The sequence below is a fragment of the Pongo abelii genome, chromosome 10, assembly GCF_028885655.2.
Source record: "Pongo abelii isolate AG06213 chromosome 10, NHGRI_mPonAbe1-v2.0_pri, whole genome shotgun sequence".
NCBI classification, from domain to species: domain Eukaryota; kingdom Metazoa; phylum Chordata; class Mammalia; order Primates; family Hominidae; genus Pongo; species Pongo abelii.
In genome coordinates, this window is record NC_071995.2 from 78,549,460 (window position 1) to 78,571,204 (window position 21,745).

The 21,745-nt window shown below is 33.5% G+C and overlaps 1 protein-coding gene across 1 annotated transcript in view; it reads left to right on the forward strand.

The window, feature by feature from the left end:
- Positions 1-21,457, forward strand: part of OTOGL (otogelin like) — a 175,256-nt gene extending 153,799 nt beyond the window's left edge. The window contains 9 exon segments of the mRNA NM_001373976.1: positions 270-374; positions 459-499; positions 8,167-8,230; positions 9,949-10,127; positions 10,594-10,698; positions 12,956-13,075; positions 14,405-14,450; positions 19,490-19,569; positions 20,217-21,457. Of these exon segments, the coding sequence (NP_001360905.1) occupies positions 270-374; positions 459-499; positions 8,167-8,230; positions 9,949-10,127; positions 10,594-10,698; positions 12,956-13,075; positions 14,405-14,450; positions 19,490-19,569; positions 20,217-20,417 (941 nt within the window). The 3' untranslated portion in view covers positions 20,418-21,457.
- The last annotated feature ends 288 nt before the right edge of the window (positions 21,458-21,745 follow it).

The window sequence follows — 21,745 nt, forward strand, 5'->3', positions numbered from 1 at the left end:
AGCCTGGTGCATCTTAGTTGGCTGTTACATCAGAGCCTTTTTCAAAGTTTTTCACTTGATGAGCTATCCTAGCACCAGTACTCTTTTTGTACCTGTTTATATGTCAATTGTTTTATCTTCACCAACACATGGCAATCTGGTGGTGGGAGAGGTAGCACTTGGGAAATATGAATCCATGCATTACTGTAATGGCAGTGAACTAAATGGTAGGTAATGAGAAATGGCAACTCTACAAAATTCATGTTTACCCATGTAATTTTTCTTTTTAGTATGTGAGCCAAACCTTTGTCCTATGCCATTACTCAACTGTGCAGAAGATATGAATCTTGTGAAAGAAAATGTATTTGGTCAATGTTGCCCAACATGGCACTGTGGTAACTAATTTTCATATTTTAAGGTTTCATTATAATAAGTTAATTATTTTGATCAGTGTAAATATGTTGATTTTTCCCTTTTAGAATGTAACTGTGAAAACCTTGTTATGCCAACTTGTGAAGTGGTAAGGATACATATTTTGATTGACTTGTCATATTTATTTAAATCTGTTTATTCTTCCTTTATCTCTCTCATTTCTAAATTCTTCTTAGAGTTAATAAAATTACCCACATTAAATTGTACTAAAGTAGACTAAAATAATGTGCTCTGATATTAGGAAATAGTCAATAAGTTATATTTTAGTTGAGATAGGAAAGTACAATACATTATTTTTTAACTGCTGATAGAATCTGCTAATCTTACATCTACTTCAGTTCCCTGTATTAAAATGAAGCAAAATATTGAAAAAAATTATCTTAATATTGAGTGGTGTTTCTAATGATTCTTTAAGAAAGTGAGCTAATAATGCCTCTGTTGTAGAGGAGAAGGGGATATAAACATGGAACAGCCTGTTTCTTCTTAAGCGTTATCTGCGAACATGTAAACCTTATAGAAATCTCAAATATTTAATTTTTAGAAATAACTAGTATAACTCTGGTGTCACTTATTTAATCCTTAAATGTATCCTGTGGTACTTTACAAGTCTGTTTTCTTTAACTATTTATCTTCATGATATGCCGATAAGGCTTGAGAAAGACAATATATTCCTGGCGCTATTTATTAGAGAAGACGTTTTGTTTCACAAAGACATTTTACTTTTCTTTTCCTTCTCAAACAATGTGTACACTTAGAGAATTCATTCAGAATCTCCACTTCAAAGCTATAGTATGAAGAATGAATGAGGTACTTTTTAAAGTAAAAGAACCCTTCCTAGGATGACACTGTTTTATTTAAAAAGCATTAATCCAACATTTGCTTTAATGATGCTTTCATCTATGGTTTACAGAGAATGTTTAAACTTTACAAATAACTTTCATAATAATTCTCTCATTTGATTATTTTGTGTGTACACTGTATATACATCTACACAAGAGTAGAATTATGATGCCATGTATTTCTCTAGTCCTTCACAGTTACATAACATTCAGTATACTACCTTATTGAATCTTTACCAAGTCAGCACTTTAGCTCATTTTATGAGGTCTAAGGGAATAAATTATTGACTAAGATTTTCAAGATTCTAACAAAGGATTGCTTTTTGTGTGTGTATATTTGCATATTCCTTATTCTTTCTACTTTGCCTTAACTCTTTATTTCCTTTAGAAAATGTAGCCAAGGCACAACTTGAAACAAGAATGAAAGAATGTGAGACTGCCTTGTTTCTACCTTTCTCTAGCTGTGGCTCACTTAGGCAGTAAATAAATTAATATAATTTAAATGCTTAGTGTCTGACATATAGGAAGGGCTCAATCAGTGTTAGTTATAAGTATTAGTTTTTTTTGATACATTAAAACTTAAATTTCTTAATTTTTTTTCCCTTTACAAGTCTGACCTAGCTCTTTTCTACTTTCTGTCTTTTTTCTGGGACACATAGGTTGGTTTGTTTCTCTCACTCTCTCTCTCCTTCTCACTCCCCCTCTCTCCCCCCCACTCCCCCTCTCTCCCCTCTCTCCCCCCTCTCTCCCCCTCTCTCCCCCTCTCCCCCCTTCTCTCCCTTTCTCCCCCTTTCTCGCCCTCTCTCCCCCTCCCCCCTCTCGCTCTTTCCCTCTCTCTCCTCTCTCTCCCTCTCACTCTCCTTTCCTTCTTGTCTTGCTCTGTCACCAGGCTGGAGTGCAGTGGTGTGATCTCTGCTCACTGCAACCTCTGCCTCCCGGCTTCAAGTGATTCCCCTGCCTCAGCCTCCTGAGTAGCTGGGACTACAGGCCTGCGCCACCACGCCCAGCTAATTTTTTGTGTTTTAGTAGAGACGGGGTTTCACCCTGTTGGCCAGGATGGTTTCAATCTCCTTACCTCGTGATCTGCCCGCCTTGGACTCCCAAAATGCTGGGATTACAGGTGTGAGCCACCGCGCCTGGCTGGGACACACAGGTTTTCTAAAGGCAAACTAGAAGCGTTATACAATCATTGTGTTTAATTTTATTTTTTATTTATTTATTTTTTAAAATGGACAAATATTGTATATATTTATTATGTACAACATGTTAATTCAAAATATGTATACGTTATGGAATAGCTAAATTGAGTTAATTAACACATGCATTACCTCACAACATCATTTTTTTGTGATGAGAACACAGAATCTATTATCTTAACAATTTTTAAAAATACAACGCATTGTTACTAATGATTGTCATTATGTTTTATAATAGATCTCTTGAACTTATTTCTCCTATCTAACTGAAATTTTGCATCCTTTGGCCAACATGTCCTCAAACCCTACTCCCCCACCCTCAGCCCTGGTAACTACCATTATACTCCCTACCTTCTGTGAGTTCAACTTTTTTAGATTCTGCATATAAATGAGATTATGTGGTATTTGTCTTTCTGGGCTTGGCTTATTCCATTTAACATAATGTCCTCCAGGTTCATCCATGTTGTCTCAAATGACAGGACTTTCTTCTTTTTCAAGGCTGTATGGTATTGCATTGTGTATATATACCACATTTTCTTTATCCATTCATCCTTTAGTGGACACTTGGGTTGATTCCATATCTTGGCTATTGTGAATAGTGCTGCAGTAAACATGGGAGTGCAGATATCTCTACAATATAGTGATTTTATTTGTTTTGGATATATACCCAGTAGTGGAATTGCTGGATCATATAGTAAATCTATTTTTAATTTTTTGAGGAACATATATACTGTTTCTCATAATGACTGTGCTAATTTACATTCCCACCAACAGCATGCAGGGTTTCCTTTTCTGCATCTTCACAAACACTTGCTATCTTTTGTCTTCTTGATAATGACCATTCTAACAGGTATGAGGTGATATTTCATTATGGATTTAATTTGCATTTCCCTGATTACTAATATTAAGCAAGTTAAAATATACTTCTTGGCCATTTATGTTTTCTTTTGTAAAATGCCTATTCAGGCCCTTTGCCCATTTTAAAAATCAGCTTATTTGTTTTTCTTGATATTGAGTTGTTTGAATTCTTTATATATTTTGCATATTAACCCATTATTTGATGTATAGTTTGCAAATATAGTCTCTCACTCTGTAGGTTTTCTCTTCACTCTGTTGATTGTTTCCTTTTGCTGTGCAGAAGCTTATTAGCTTGCTATACTCCCATTTGTCCATTTTTCTTTTGTTGTCTCTACATTTGGGTTTACAGCCAAAAAAATCTTTGCTGAGACCAATATCCTGGAGCTTTTCCTCTATATTTTCTTCTAGTGGTTTTATAGTTTCAAGAATTACAGTTAAGTCTTTAATCCCCTTGGAGTTAATTTTTGTATGTTGTGTGAGATAAGGGTCTAATATAATTTGTCTGCATGTGGACATGCAATTGTTCCAGCATCATTTATTGAATAGACTATCCTTTTCCTATTGTTTGTTCTTGGTAACTTTGTCAAAAATTAATTGGCCATAATTCATGGATTGATTTCTGGATTCTCTATTCGGTTTTATTGGTCTATGTGTCTGTTTTTATGCTGGTACCATGCTGTTTTGAATACTGTAGCTTTGTAGTACATTTTGAAGTCAGGTAACATGATGCTGCCAGCTGTGTTCTTTTTGCTCAAGATTGCTTTGGCTATTTGGTGTCTTTTGTGGTTTCAAGCAAATTTGAGGATTGTTTTATCTATCTCTGTAAAAAATGTCACTGGAATTTTGACAAGGTTGCATTGAATCTGTAGAGCAATTTAAGTAGTATAGATATCTTAACAATAAAATTTGGGGAGCACATTAAAACTTAATTTCTTAAATTATTTTGTTATATTTGATTACAAATTAAACATGATGCTCAGAATGTTAATCACATTATAGAGATCATTATGAAGAAGTTTCCAGAGATGGCAACCATCAAGAAAAGCTTGGAAGAATGTGATAGGTTAACAATAATGGATGAAAGCAGTTGAACTATTTCAGACAGGGGCTAATAGAAACAGAAGTAAATTCACAAAGCTATGAGGTAATAGAAGTATGTTGAAAAATAATAACCATAAAACTCTCTTTCTCACCTAGAGAAAGAGCTAACTGAAGGAAGAATGAGATATAAAAATCTATACAAATTGGTATATTTGGGGAGGGTTTTATTTTTTATTTTTATTTTCTAGAGACAGAGTCTGGCTCTGTTGCTTAGACTGAAATGCAGTGGCACAATCATAGCATCATTGAACTCCTAGGCTCAAGTGATTCCCCCGCCTTGGCTTCCCAAAGTTCTAGCATTACAGGTGTGAGCCACTGTACATGGCCAAGAAAGCTTTAAAGGCGAGGCTGAGGAATTCAGATTTTATTTATTCAATTATTATTTTCATGTATTTATTCAACCAAAATTTGTTGAAGATAAGTTATGGGCAGTCATCATGCCAGAAACTTGAAAAAACAATCCTACCCTGAGGAGCTCTGTGCAAATTTTATATGATAGGAGATGGAAAGAGTCCTGTATAGGATGAAAATCATGATGAAAATGGTGTTTGAGGGAGATGTTTCTATTTGTGCATAGCAGGATATGAGCACTAAAACATTAGAGGGCAGGAGATCATCAAAGAGACTGGTATAGCCATTTACGAATGAACATCTTTGGTATTGTGAGGTTGGTGTGAATTTAGGAGGGCAAAATGAAAGACTTTGGCCTTTTGTAATAAGTTGAACAAATGTGTTGGGGGTGGGGGAGAGGGAAGAGAGAGAAAGAGAGAGAGAGAAATTGATTTAAAAACTTTAAGGTTTCAAGTCTTGCACACCAAGAATCCAAGATTACTAGGCCCTTGGACAAACATTACAATGGCCAGTGGAGCAGCTGAGAGTAGAGGTCCTGGTATTTGACTTGTAACCAGCCTCATTCAGAGCTCCTTTTGTTTTTTTGGCCTGGAAAAGGCAAAATAGCTTCTTGAGTCATTTCAATAACTTCCAATGTAACAAGAAAAACCTAGCCTTTCCTCCTATGGGATTTTATACTTCCTGTGTTCTAGACGCTTTGAAGCTTTTTGGAGTAGCAGTCTCTATGTTCATTCATTAACCTTGGTTTGGTTGTGACCTTAGCTCTGTTTTTTTTTTTTTTTTTCCTAGTGGATTTCTACCAGTCTCTACTTTCTCTTTTCTTGTGTTTTCCCTCCCCAGCATTTGTGCTAGATGCTGGCCCATCTAGCTTATTTCCAACTCAACCCTCAATGTCTGAATATTAATTATGAATCATATTTTGACATTCACTATTCCAAGCATTTTTAAATGACTTTTATATTATTAGCATTGTGCTAGACACACAGAACATAACTAGTAGCTTTAATATCCTTGAACATCTTACCCAAATATACATAACCCTTCATCCATGATGATTTAGTTTTAACATTCGTGGCTTTACACAAGCATTTATCTGACTCATTGCTCCTGAGTACTCACTCTGAATAGTGGCTAATGTTTGTTTCAGTGACTAAGGTGATTTTTAAAAATATCACGTTAGTTTGTTCACATAGAAAAATGTGTTTCAACCTGAAAAGTGTGTTAGGCCTTTGCAATTTTTTAAAATAATAACTTTATTGAAATAAATTCACATAACATACAATACATCCATTTAAAGTGTACAGTTCAATGGCTTTTAGTATATTCACTGAGTTGCACAACCATCAACACGATCAATTTTAGAAGAATTTCATCAATCCAAAAAGAAACCCTGTACCTATAGTAGTCATTCCTCATTTCTCTCCAAACTCTCCAGCCCTCAGAAATCTCTACTCTACTTTCTGTCTCTCCGTGTATTTCTGTTCTTGGTATTTCCTGTAAAAAGAATTGTATAATATGTGGTCTTTTGTGTCTGGCTCTTTTTACTTAGCATAATATTTTCAAGGTTAATCCGTGTTGCTGCATGTGTCACTACTTCAGTCCTTTTGTTGTTAATAATAATCCATTGTATGGATATACCTTGACATTTATCCAAATGTCAACATTTGGGTATTTATCTTGGACATTTATCCAAGATGACCAACAGCACATGAGAAGATGCTTAATATCGTTAAGTATCATTTAAATACAAATCAGAACTATAGTGAGATACCACTTCACATCTTGCCCGAATATAAATAACTCTCCATGTATATTAACCCATTATATTAACTCACTAAAAAGACAAAAAATAACACATTTACAAGGCTGTGGAGAAATGGAAACCCTTATACACTACTGGTGGCAGTGTAAAATGGTGCAGCTGCTTTGGAAAACACCTTGGCTATTACTCAGAAAGGTAAACATGGAGTTATTATATAACACAACAATTTCACTCTTAAATATGTACTGATGAGAAATGAAAACATATGTCCACATAAAAACTTATACTTGAATGTTCATAGCAGCACTCTTCATAATAGCCCAAAGTGGAAGCAGCCTAAAGTGATTTTGCTGCAGACTTTACAGGAGAGAGATGTTCATTTGGGAGTAAAAATTACCTCATTTTTTCAGGTAAGTATTTAGGATTGGTAGCGCAGTTAAAGAGGTATTTCCTTTTGGTCAAATTGGCGACTTAGAATAAAAGCATAATTGAATATGTGGATAAGATCTGAAAGGAAATGACCATAGAAGAGAAGGATAGAAGATTTAAGCCTAAGCTCGAGGAAGCAGTTAACATTATGGCTTTAACTATTAAAAAACAGGTACCTATGTTACCTAAAAGAGTTAGTGTGAGCCTAATACCATCTTTTTAAAGTCTGTGGAGTAGTCATGCACTGGAAGAATTCGATTTATTATTATTTTTAACTCCATTATTCTAACATTTATTTCCAGTCCCATTGGAATTGTCTAATGACTAAAGTCCTAAAATATCAAATGAATTAATGTCCATAAAACTACTTTACAACTTACAAGGCACTATAAAAAGCAAGACATTATTAGCTTATGAGGAAAAATGCCTTTTATGTGAATGTATTGGAATAATTTATTTGTGTCAAGAATAAAATTCATTTTATTACTGATGTCATATGAAAATTAAATGCATCCAGGAAAAGTCGATGCTTTAAATACAATTCTTGAAACTTTAAGCCTGGTCCTGTATTTGGTGGGAAGAATCTCTGTCAGTCCTGATAGGGCAAAGTTTGAGCATCTGTCATAGTAACCATGTGCTAACAGCAAAACGCTCTATAGCACTTTCTGTGTGTCAGTCCTATTCTAAACTCTACATATATTGATCCATTTATTTCTCTCAACAATCCTAAGAGGCAGGCAGTATTATTATCCCCATATTGCAGATGAGGGAAGTGAGGAGCAGATTGGTTAAGTAACGTGCCCTAAATCAAAAAGTTAGTAAGTTATGGAGCCAGGATTGGGGCAAAGGGAGTTCCATTCCTAAGACTGTGCTATTAACCACTATACTATACTCATTGTGTTGCTGATGTATATACTATAGCAGCCTTGTGCAGATGCAGACATCAGAACCCTAGGCTGCCTTGGTAGAGCAGATCAAGAACATTTTCATGAAGCAAAGTTCCTAAGGTTGGCAAATGTTGTCTTTGATTGCCCTACAGAAGCTCAGAATCAAACAATATGATTTTAAAGTGTCTGGCTGTGTGATAAGGGGCTTATTGGATGTTATCACTGAGTATGTATGTGTGTATATATATAAATATATATCAATTGTTTTATATATATGTAATATAATAATATAATAAGCTAAATGATAAGTAATAGTAGTATATTTTCAATAGGGAGAATTTACTGCAATAGACCATAACTTCCAGAGTGATTGTGGATGCATACAGTATCTCTGTGGTAAATATGTCTTTTGTAACTTTTAAATTATAAATGAATATCATTAGTATCTGTTTTTCACTATTAATAAGTTAAAAATCTCATTTTTGAGACACATACATTTTAAGCCATTTGCCAGTATTTGAGTATAAAAATGTGTTATTATGTTTCAATTTCTTCTTTTGTAATATCTCTAAATGTTCTGAGAACTGAATAACAGAACAGAAATATAAATATATTTTCAGAGGCCTCAGAGAATTTTAAAGTTGGCATTAGGCTCTTTTTAATATGTCTACATTTCACATGAAAATATGCTCATCATCACTGGCCATCAGAGAAATGCAAATCAAAACCACAATGAGATACCATCTCACACCAGTTAGAATGGCAATCATTGAAAAGTCAGGAAACAACAGGTGCTGGAGAGGATGTGGAGAAATAGGAACACTTTTACACTGTTGGTGGGACTGTAAACTAGTTCAACCCTTGTGGAAGTCAGTGTGGCGATTCCTCAGGGATCTAGAACTAGAAATTCCATTTGACCCAGCCATCCCATTACTGGGTATATACCCAAAGGACCATAAATCATGCTGCTATAAAGACACATGCACACGTATGTTTATTGTGGCACTATTCACAATAGCAAAGACTTGGAACCAACCCAAATGTCCAACGATGATAGACTGTATTAAGAAAATGTGGCACATATACACCATGGAATACTATGCAGCCATAAAAAATGATGAGTTCATGTCCTTTGTAGGGACATGGATGAAATTGGAAATCATCATTCTCAGTTAACTATCGCAAGGACAAAAAACGAAACACCGCATGTTCTCACTCATAGGTGGGAATTGAACAATGAGAACATATGGACACAGGAAGGGGAACATCACACTCTGGGGACTGTTGTGGGATGGGGGGAGGGGGGAGGGATAGCATTAGGCGATATACCTGATGCTAAATGATGAGTTAATGGGTGCAGCACACCAGCATGGCACATGCATACATATGTAACTAACCTGCACATTGTGCACATGTACCCTAAAACTTAAAGTATAATAATAATAAAAATATATATATATGTCTACATTTAATTTAAAAATATAGGCATCTAAAAAGTATGAAGTTATGCCCATTATGTTAGTATTATTATTATTAATGTATTTTTATTAAGACAGAGTTGCTCTGTTACCCAGGCTGGAATATAGTGGCCCCATCCTAGCCCACTGCAGCCTCAAACTTCTGGGCTCAAGCTATCCTTCTGCCTTAACTGCCTGAGTAGCTTGTATTACAGACGTGTACCACCATACCCAGCTTTTTTGTTGTTGTTGTTGGAAATGCGGTCTTGCTATGTTTCCCAGCTGGTCTCAAACTTCTGGTCTCTAGCAATCCTCTCTCCTTGGCCTCACAAAGTACTGGGATTATAGGCGTGAGCCACTGTGCCTGGCCAAGAGATCATATTCCAAACTTGCTCTAAAATATAGCTTTTGGAGGAAGTTCAATAATTAAATAGCAGTTGATTTTATAGATAAATTTTTATTTTATGTTAAGGAATAATGTACTACATTTTTAAGTAAATATTGGGCTATTAAAAATACGTAAATATGAAGATCTTCATTAGTTTTGAAAAATTGGCACATCACAATGAAAACATAGACTCAAATATAAGTTCCAATGATGGATTAGTACAAAACTCAACAGTATATTTTCTTATTGACTATATTTTCTGTTCTTAGAAAAGGATGATGTGTGTGTATTTCAAGAAGTATCAGTATTGAATCCTGGACAATCCATGATAAAGTATTTGGAAGAAGACTTTTGTTATACTATAGAGTGTCTGGAAGAAAAAGATAACCATACAGGCTTTCACACTCTGAATTTTACACTGGTGAATTGTTCAAAGAAATGTGATGTTGTAAGTATTCCTTGTAATTCATTCTGGTGAGAGTTAATGCATTCAAAAATGGCAGAGTTATAGAATTTGAAATGGTGAATACTCCGTTAGTTAAAAATATATATTATATAGTTCTTCAATAGTCTACTATTTTGTAATGCATCTATAAAACATAGACTTTCACTTTCCTGTGCATAACCTTGAACCTTCTGGAGTCTTATTATCTACAGCTTGCCAGGTTGCCTTACCTGAGGTTGTTACACCTGCTTGATGAATTTGGCTGTTAGAAGTAAAGGTTAACATCTACCTCACTTCTAATATAACCATATAAAGTCAATTATTATTGGAAGCTTCTCATATTCAACCTTAGAAATTCTTACAGTTGTCTGGAGAGAGCTTGTAGTTATGTTTGGAAGAAATAACTCTCCAGAAGTAATTCATTAAAAATATTGATATGGTGTCACTAATCTAATGTCATTATATGCAGCACCAGGTATATACTCCATCCCCAAGTGATTATGATTGTTGTGGTACCTGCAAAAATGTATCCTGCAAATTTCATATGGAAAATGGAACATCAGTTGTATACGTGGTATGTTTCATGGAGAATAATGCTCTGTGCTATTTTCTGAAGGAGGAGTTCTTGAGTCAAAGTTTGGAAAATGTCCCCCCTACACACACTGCACTGCATACAATAAACACAGTACACCTACAGCACACAAGACACAGTTACATTTGTTACATTTTAAAGTATCTGATAGTTTATGTTGTAAAGAAAAATGCTTAACTTGTGACTCAAACTTATTTTATCATAGATCTTCACTTCTTTTTTCTAGATGTAAGAAATAGGCTTTGGGAAATGCTGATTGTGAAAGAAAGGAACAATTAATATTTTTATGTGACAGCCGATTTTTGATTTCAGATAAATTAGATATTACTGTTTCTTGAATTTGAATATTTACAGATCTTTTCTAATTGAGGTTCATAGAAGACCTTAAGCTGTACATAAAATTAGAATCAAGAGACAAGAAAGTAGTCAGGTTCATCAGAATTCTTTACTGATCTGTAAGGAATCTTCAAGCCAAAGTTTGACTACTGCTATTATTTTTTTTTGCAACTTACAAAAATAAAATTCTATCTCTTAAAGCAAATTAACAGAGGTATCAACAGATTAGCATAAATATAATCTATCACAGAGATAGAATTCTTTGGAATAGACAATTGACATTTTTCTAACCTATATGTAAAGTACAAAAATACACTTGATATGGTGAGAAAGTAGTGTCAAGGAGGAAAAAAATATATATATGTATAATACACACATATATTTTTATTATGTACAAATCAGTATTGGTTCCTTCACCCTTTCTTTTCAAAAATAAATACTTCATTTGGTTGCAAATGACATTTATAAATTTAACTCATGAATTTCTCAGCTTTGACATAATTAAATATGCAAACAAATGAGAAACATATTTTTTAAATGCAAAGGGAAAAATACCTGAATCCAACGAACTTATTATGTTTAAAAATATCTAAGAGCATGTAATGTAAGGTTTCATGTCTTTAAAGTGCCTTCTCCTTTCCCAAACTGTCTTCATTACTGCAGAAAATCCTTTAAGATTATATCTATAGATTGGCCTGATACTTAATTAAACAGAAAACCTGTGTTTTCCCAGGTTAAATGGTTGACTATTTAGGACATGCTTACACTTTCTTTAAGTGCTTTTAAGAGTGTAGCAGTTACTGTTCATCTGAATATAACCATAAAGTGTCAACATCCTGATTCAGAACAGGGGTAGATGTTTGAATCATGAGTAGTAGTAAGGATAGAGTGGCAATAAAAAACCTTGTAATACCAAGTGTTTGCTTGCACAGAATTAAGTCAATTTGTCCAGCAGCACGAAAAGTAACTTGAGATTCAAAAATGTAGCCTTCTGCACCATAGCTTGCGGCTTGGGCTGATGTACAAATTTATTAAGAGAATGGCCTTAATTAATTTAAAGTAAAATCTATGAGAAATTGAGAAGGCCTAGAAGAACACACGCCCCACCATGGCCAATCTTCTTAAAATAAAGTAGAATAAAATGAAAAAGAGACGAATTTTCCATCTCTTTTATGAATTTTCCTTTTTGCCTAAGTGATGAAGTAATGCTGACATTAACTACTTTTATTTTTTAAAAGTGAGTTATAAAATAAAAATATAGATTAACAATTATTTCAGCTGACTTTACTTTTAAGTAGAAATTCTGAAATCAGGAATGAAATGGTTATTATATTTAAATATTTCTTGAAAGAATAGGGATAAATTTTAAAATAATGTAGGGTATACACAATTAGAATCACAAGCCAATAAACACTGTTATTTAAATATTTCTTTAAACTTTTTGGTGATAAGGGAGTAGAAGGAAGAATAAACACGTCTCAAGGAAGGAGGTATATAAGTAATATGATTTGTTGTTTTATAATTAGTGAGGAAATATTAGAGCAAGACCTTTGACACTTGGTTAAATTAGATAATTTTGTAGCAGAAACAGATACCTATTTGCTTCTTCACTCTCTATTGTTTTATTTCACATTTACCTCTCAGTTCTAGTATGAAACCTAGCATATACAAACACACCATATATGTGTATGTATATTTATCATTTTAGATAAGTATACACTGTACACTTGTAAGTATTTTTAATCATTTTAGATAAATTTAGGGTCATTTTCAGATGGAACTTTTTGTGTCACAAGAAGCCTCTGCATCTTGATTTGACTTTTTATTCAATAAAGTAATATTGCACTTAATAAATACTGCAGATTTTAATATGCTAAATAGTAACTTTCTTTTTGATTTTTAGGTAGGGAGTACCTGGCACTACAATTGCACCACATATGAATGTGTTAAAACTGATGAAGGAGCAATAATTCTGAACTACACTATGGTCTGTCCCCCTTTTAATGAGACTGAATGCAAAATGGTTTGTACTTTGTTGTATCTAAGAAAATTTAGTATTATATAATTTAGAAAATATACATTAATATTTTCTAAGGTCATACTTTCATTGTGGCTTATAAATAATGGTGAATGTGTTATTTTCATGAATGAATAAAAGCTCTGTTCTATTTTTCCCATTTGAAATTTTGAGTTATATACGGTGTTCCAGATAATTCTGTCTTTGAATAGATACTTTGCAATCATTGGGTTTTTATCTATAGATCCAAAGATTATAGAAAAATCATTTGGTCAGCAGACTTGGCCTTCCCTTTAATGTGGATTAATAAGCTAAGGAATCAGAGCGTTTCCAATTTTCTTTCTTAAACAAACAGTCAGATTTTTGATGTCATTCAACTTTAATGCATGCTGGCCTGTATGATGTTTGCCCTAGCTTTTCTGGTCACAGGTCACTGAAAAATTTAGTACAAGTCACAGGATTGCCTATTCTTAAGTTTTGCTCTATCAATTTCCCTATTCTCTCAGAGAAGAGTTTACTGGAAAAGTAGATTTGTGAACATGATATAATTTTTATTTTGCAAGATTTTTGTAGCTTTATTTATTTAGACAATAATAATTCCTAATGAAAGCTAAGCTTTGTTCTGTTGTGTAGAAAAATAGTACAGTCTAGTCTCATTGATTTTTTTTCAGGATGTACCTTTTCAATGAGGACGGCTGGCTGACTAGCTAGATATAACATGTACTAAAGTCACAGAATTTCAGCTCTGGAAAAAACTTGGGCATCATCTTGTTTCACAGACTAATATTTATAGCGTAAATCATTCTCTTATTTCAATTGCAGTTAGTAGGTTGCTAAAGCAATTAGTAATTTTCATAAAAATTTAGTCTTAGACAAGAGTCCTTCCAAGGAAGGAAATATTTTTTTATAAAAACTATCAAAGAAAAAGATGTACAATTTTAACATTCAGTTATATTCAGAAACTCAAGTCAAATGGAAGTAGTTTAGGTTATTTCAAGGAGTTGAAAATATATAATGGTCATTATTTAGAATAGCTGCTATTATTTTGTTTTAGTAAGAATATTTTGTGGCATTTAAAGTGTCCTTTTAAGTAGAATAATCGTTTTACACTCTTTCCATAGTACCAATGTATAAATAATATAATTTTAAACAAAATATCTACTCCAGATTTTAAAAACAAATTCTTTTTAGTAATAGTTAAATTCCAATTATTTTTGTATAAAGCCTTTGTGATATTTGATAAAAGTTTTAGAAAAGTTAGTTTTCTTTTTCTAGTATAAGAGAACATGGAAGAACACTATATTCTTTGACTTTATTCCTTTTTTCTCTTTCTAGAATGAAGGGATTGTGAAGCTTTATAATGAAGGCTGTTGCAAGATCTGTAAGTGAGAGCATATTCCATGCATTTACTTGATAGATTAGTTTTAATTGCTCATAGTGATTATGGTTTTTCTCACAAAATTCAATTCCTATGATGCAAAGGGAGAAACAAATTTTATAAAGTGTTTTTGTATCGTATATTTTTTGTATCATATGGTTAATAATTTTATAATTTAGTCTTTAACTTAAAGGTTGTTGTATCATATGGTTAATAATTTTGTAAATTAGTCTTTAACTTCTGGAGTGTAAAGAAAGTGTTTTCATTTAGATTAATTTTAATTTAAATATAAATTTTTTTATTGTGGCATATTACAAAAGATATTTCATAAGATTTCAGTATATTTAAAATTTAAAAGTGTCTTGTGATCATATTTGTTTGAACCATGCTGAACTTAAACAAGTAGATGACAGTTAGAATGGCATTATGACTCCAAAAACAACATATGGGGTGCAGTATTTTTCAAACCTGTTTGAATAAGTATATAGTTTTGTACAATAAATTTGGATAATATTTTAGTAAATAATATTTATATCCTTTTCATAAAAGTTCTCATAATTATCTTCATAATTAAAGCTATCTGAATGCAATGTATTTTTTATTAGCTTGGATTATAAGGTTTATTTCATAGTAATTTTTTTTTTTAATGAGGCGGAGTTTTGCTCTATTGCCCAGGCCGGAGTGTAGTGTCATGATCTTAGCTCACTACAACCTCTGTCTGCCGGGTCCAAGCAATTCTCATGCCTCAGCCTCCTGAGTAGCTGGGATTACAGGCATGCGCCATCACGCCCGGCTAATTTTTATATTTTTAGTAGAGATGGGGTTTCAGTGTTGGCCAGGTTGGCCTCAAACTCCTGGGCTCAAGTGATCTGCCCACTTCAGCCTCCCAAAGTGCTGGGACTACTATTTCATACTAATTTTGAATAATTTTAAGGACTGAAATAGAATAGAGGGTTATCCATGAAACCACATTTATTTTTTCTTTTTAAAGTGTTTATGAATTTATCTCAATATAAAAATAGAAATTTTGAGAAAATTGGCATAGACAGTAATTTTAAAATTTAGAGAAGCTTTTAGGAAAGGGCACAACAAAGTTCAATTTAATAATACCATGCTGTAATCACAGCACTCTGGGAGGACAAGGTGGGTGGATCACAAGGTCAGAAGATTGAGACCATCCTGACCAACATGGTGAAACCCCGTCTCTACTAAAAATACAAAAATTAGCTGGACATGGCAGCATGTGCCTGTGATCTCAGCTACTTGGGAGGCTGAGGCAGGAGAATCACTTGAACCCAAGAGGCGGAGGTTACAGTGAGCCAAGATCACGCCACTGCACTCCAGCCTGGTGACAGAGCTAGACTCTGTCTCCAAAAAACAAAACAAAACAAAACAAAGCAAAAAACTGTGGTATAGGGCCAGATTTTTAGATATGAACTGACATGCATCTTGAGGAAGATTTCTGAATTTCTTTCATGAAAGACTAAATCCCATAAATATGTAAGATTAGTCTTATATTTTTAGATATGTAGAGTCATATTGAACAGAATATTAGAATGTATTAAAATATTAATACAAATACTATATAACATATACTATCTATATACAATATATAATATGTAATATATTATAATTTATTACCCCCAAAATCCAATGAAATAGGTTCTGACATTAGCTTGATTTTCCACTTAGTGGGGTTAAATAATTTGTCCAAGTCATACCTCTTATAAGTGATAATGCTAGGAATCTACTGCGGGCCTGATTTCATGTCCTGCTTCTTAACTCTTCATGGTATTCTGGAACATTGCCAGGACAAGTTTTAGGAAAGGGCAGAGGCTGAATGATGAGTTCTGCTGAAGTGGCAGGGCTAGAATGACTGAATTTTTATTTACATAATGTCTAAAAAGCCAAACTCAATGCACACATATACACCGACAACAAGCAAAAAAGTCCAACATAGGATGGCCTGACATCTAATTTATTATTATATTAGTTTGCAGGGCTGCTGTAACAAACCAAAAAGTGGCTGGAAATAGAAATTTATGGAGATTAGAAAACCAAGATGTCAGCAGGGCTCATTCCTTGGAGGTATTATGAGAGAGAGATCTGCTCCAAACCTCTTTCCTTGGCATGTAGATGGCCATCTTCATGCTCACATGTTGTTTTTCCCGTATGTGTGTCTAACTCCAGATTTCCCCTTTTTACATGAACACCAGTAATATTGAATTAGCACCTCCTAATGATCTCATTTTTGCTCAATTATTCCTGCAAAGATCTTGTGTCCAAATAAGATCACATTCTAAGATACACAGGCATTTTAAAAGACACAATTCAACCCATGATAATTATATTGCAAAGACTTTTAGGGATAGTATAATATCACCTATATATTTTTAATTACTAAGGCTTTAATTAGATACACACTGATTAAAAACATTCTGTTCATTAGAAATAAGCACTTTTTCATTCAGAATTCTCTAAATCAAATATAAACTAATATGAATCGAATAGTCATTGTATCAGGGACTCAAGGAATGAAATTTAGCTTTAGAATATGAGGAAATTTAAGATTTCACTTTTTTTTTTCCATCTTCTTCTTCAGAGTCTAGACTCTTCCTTAGGTATGAGATGGAGGAATAGAGTCACATGGCAATGTTAAGGCCCTGGCTTCTGTATCCCCATGTTAATTATTAGAGAAGTGAGTACAGTTATGTTATCTCAGGGCAGACAGGGGATTATCTCTGTGACTAATCATATGAATGACCACTATTGCCTGCCACACACTGACACTCTATTAAGCACATTGCTGACAGGACCACACCTAATCCTCACAACAGTTCTGGGAGGCAGGTATGTTTTCCCTACAGATGAGAAATAGAAGGTTCAGAGAGAAGCTGATCATAGTAGTAAATAATAAATTTAGGCCTGTCCAGCATCTGGACCCAGGATCTTTCAACTCTGCTAAGTTCTTTGAAGTTGCAGAATAATAACAAGCCACTTCAGTTTCTCTCATCTGATGTGAAAGGACTTGTAATGTAGTTTCTGCTGGCATATTAGAAAACCCTTTCCTGCTGCCTTTGCTTTCTGAAGACTAGGCTGTGTTGAAGAGATTGTGGAGGTTGGATACTATCGCAGGCTCTGTGTTGAATAAAATCTGTTACAATAAAGTTTTTGAGGAATGAATTAGAAATGACTCTTGGTACAAACAAACTCAGCTAACGATAAGTTAATGCTGCCCTGGTTTCATTTACTGAATGAATTAACTCGTTGGGTTTTTACTGGATGCCTACATGACAAACATCTTTTTAGCCACTGGGACCATAATAGTGAATGAAGCAATATCTGCATGGAGTGTGCTAATTACCAAGAAGGAGAAGAAACACCGAACCCATAAATATATTCTAATATGTCATTTAGTGATGAGTGGTATAAAGAAAAATAATGTAGAATAAAAGGAATGGAGAATGAGAGGAGCTGGGTTGCTAACTTAAGCGGGGGCTTAGAAAATGCCTTGGTGATGAGGCGTCATTTGAGTAGAGACTGAGTGTACTTGGGAAGCCACCCAGATGGTGAAGAGTGTTCAAAGTGGAGGAAATAGCAAAATGTGGCTATTGCACAGAAAGTGAGAGGAGGAAGGTGATAGAAAGAAGAGGGTGAGGCATCTTATAGGTCATGGTAAAGATGATTTTTTTCCTTGACTATTCTTTATTCTTGAACTTATGTAAGAATGGAAGGGCTAAGGAAATAATCACTGAGTGAAAGCACCATAAGGGACAGAACAGCCTGCACTCAACCAACAGCACTGAGCCTTGAGTCACACCATGAGCAGGAGGTCAGTGAAAAGAGATAGAACCAGCATAGGAGACTGAGGAGGAGCCGTGAGTGAGATAGGATGAAAACCAAAGCAGGTGAGCTCAGGAAGCCAAGTATGGAAGGTGCATTAAAGAGTGTGTTGTGCACATGTACCCTAAAACTTAAAGTATAATAATAATAAAATTTAAAAAAAAAGAGGACAGAGTGATGGACTGGGTCAAATGCTGCTGAGAAGTCAAATAGGGTGAGAACTGAGAGATGATCTTGAAATTTAGCAATTTGGAGGTCATGAGTGACCTTGAGGACAGTAATGCTTCAGTCAGTCTTAGCTACCCATCTCTCCTTCAGGCAGAGTAGCTTAATCTTTATCTATTTTACATGTTGAGATTGTTTTAAATTAGGATTTCATGGCTAAATGTATTTGAAAATTGGGATATAAGTTCACTCTTTGAAGTAAGGAAACTCAGCAGGATAATTCAGTGATTTTCCTAAAATAACAAAGCAAGTTGTAATAGAGAGAACCTTGGTTTTTGCATCTTGATTCAGGGATTACATTCACTATCATACATCTATATTTAATGAAATAGCATGTGATAATCCATTATACACACAGATATATATTAAGATATCATGAATGCATACAAAGTGTTTTCATTTGAAATTATAAAACACCATTTCAGAGCCATAAAATCAAGTAAGACTCATCCATACACTTCAATATGGTTGATAAGTGATTCTATTAAAATTTTGCATTATTTTATATTAATGTCCATTAAGATAATGTAGTTTTAAATGTCTCAATTTTCATTTTAAAATTGATGTATATATGTAGTTATGCATTAATTACGTATGCATATATCTACTTATACACTTTATGGTTCATTCCAAAAATTATTTTAAACACATATATGCCACACACAGGTTGATGTTAGCATTATTACATGTGTGGAATATTTCTGATTTCTGATCATGATAATTATTCTAAGACAATAAGATATAAAGTGGAAATCAATAAGTGTAAAGCCAGAAAATATAAGAAAATCTATTTAGAAGATGAAAATAAATATTGCACATAAAAATGTAAGAGAGAAGTTTTAAATATCTTTCAATACTGGAATATATTTTATATAAATACACCAATTTTCAACTATAAATATATTCATATGTTTAATTTAAGAAACAATTTAACATAGGCCTTTGATGAATAAATACATTTTATATTTTATCAGGCAAACGAGAAGAAAGAATATGCCAGAAAGTGATCATTAAATCGGTCATAAGGAAACAGGACTGTATGAGCCAAAGCCTTGTAAGTGGAAAAATGTCATTTGCTACATAAATGCACACATCTTTTTAGAAAGTATGTGTGTTACAGAAAGAATAAGTTTGTAAGCCAACAAAATGCCAACACTTACAATATTTAACTGAGATTATTCCTACATTCTAATGTTGCAATATTCTGTTTGTGAAGAAGTATGAATTATTCTTAGCATAATCAGCAGTTCTGAATGATGGTTGCAATCCAGAGGGATAGAAATTGAATCTAAATGTATTTGACTACATGTTGTCTTCACTACGCAGTTTTACTCAGCAAAAAGAGTTCTGCTTCTAACTTTGTCCCTTTTAATATGACCTGCAGCATACTTGAGCCATGATATGACACAGGTTACAATAGATTAACTACATTGTGATTAACATATTCCATATATATTTATGTCGAGTTGTGTGTGCACATTTAATGCTTTGAATGCTATGTTGAGCATTGCCATGAAACATCCCTTTGACTTATGTGAATGATGTTTCATTTATTGTTTTTTACAATCTTGCAACATGCAGAAGCTTGAGGGTTGGAGTGATGAGGAAGAAAGCTTTTCATCAGATTTTCTTAGTGGAATCAAATAATAACCAGTACTTTTAAAAATTGAAGACTTTTTTTCTTATTGTCACTTCTTACAGATAAATGTTGCATCTTGTGACGGCAAATGCCCATCAGCTACCATATATAACATCAATATTGAAAGTCACCTAAGATTCTGCAAGTGTTGTCGTGAAAATGGAGTACGAAACTTGTCTGTGCCTCTGTATTGCTCAGGAAATGGCACTGAAATTATGTACACTCTCCAGGAACCCATAGACTGTACATGCCAGTGGAATTAAACTCTTAGGTTCCAAGAACTCTATACAACATCATAACGTCAGATAGAATTAACTTTTATTACTATTACTTAGGCATGTGGCAGATTTATGCTGTTTAACAATACTGTATTTTTCAGACTTGGAATGTGGAAATTTAGCAATTGGTACAAAATATATACAGTTTCAATAGCAAAATTAAAGGTATTGCTTTACTCTATTTTAGAAAATCAAATGACTAAGTTGTTCAGCTGAAATGCTGTTATGTATTTAATTGCAACTTGGTGCAGATACAGTATATTCTCATCAATTGGAAGGTTATTTTGCAAAATTCCTTTGATTTCACTCAATAGCTCTTTTTTTCTTAATTTGCGAAGTCTGCTATAGCTATCCAAATTAAGATACCCTTTAATATGTACTCCTTAATCTGGTAAATGTGATCAGTTAAAATTGTCATCTAGATGGCAATAAAGAGTGATATGCTTAGAGATAGATAATAGATTATTTAAAACCTGAATGGTTATTAGAGAAGTCATTATAAATTCCCCTCATTTTGCAGGTGTAACAGATAACCAGAGAAGCTGTGTGACTCGTACAAATTTATTCAGTGTAATAATATAGTAAATTCATGTTAACAGTTGGATTAAATTCTAGCTCTCTCTTATTCCAGTACTATATCACTTTTAAAATCCTGAGCAGTATGTAGTAAGAGGATATCACAGAATCTTTCATTCTTAAAGAGTTTGCATTGGATAGAATTAAGTATTTTAAGTTTAACATGTTTGAAAAATGTCCCCCATACACTGTTATTCCAATAGTAAGGAGCAGGGAAATATAGCATCATTTGCTAAATAGAGGAGATAGATCTTGAACTGTTATTTTTTATATAATTAAAACTGCTATTAAATGTGTTGTCAGTATTTAACATTTAGTTACTGTCTCATTAATATTTAATTTTGAGGATGTACTTGCATACTATTGAAGTTGAGTGCTGTTTTGCTGTTAATGCTGCTGCTTTGCCAATGAAGAATGAAATAAATTTATCTGAATGTATCAATAACTTTAAAATGGAATGCTGCACTTTTAAAATATGGTATATTATTGACATTTGCAAGAAGAATGTATTGAGGTCTTTGGAAATATCCAAATTCTTTGCCACCTATAATTAAAAATTGTCTGAATTTTCTCCTCAGTATAAAGGAGTGAATGCCCTACTTAGTGTAATTGTATCAAGTGAAGTCAAACATCAACAAAAGAACAGTAAAGTCTCATTGCAAAGCAGATACTGGGCCTCAAGGGTGGGCTTAGGCTTAAACTAGATTACCTGCTTTCACATACTAATGTTTTCATTT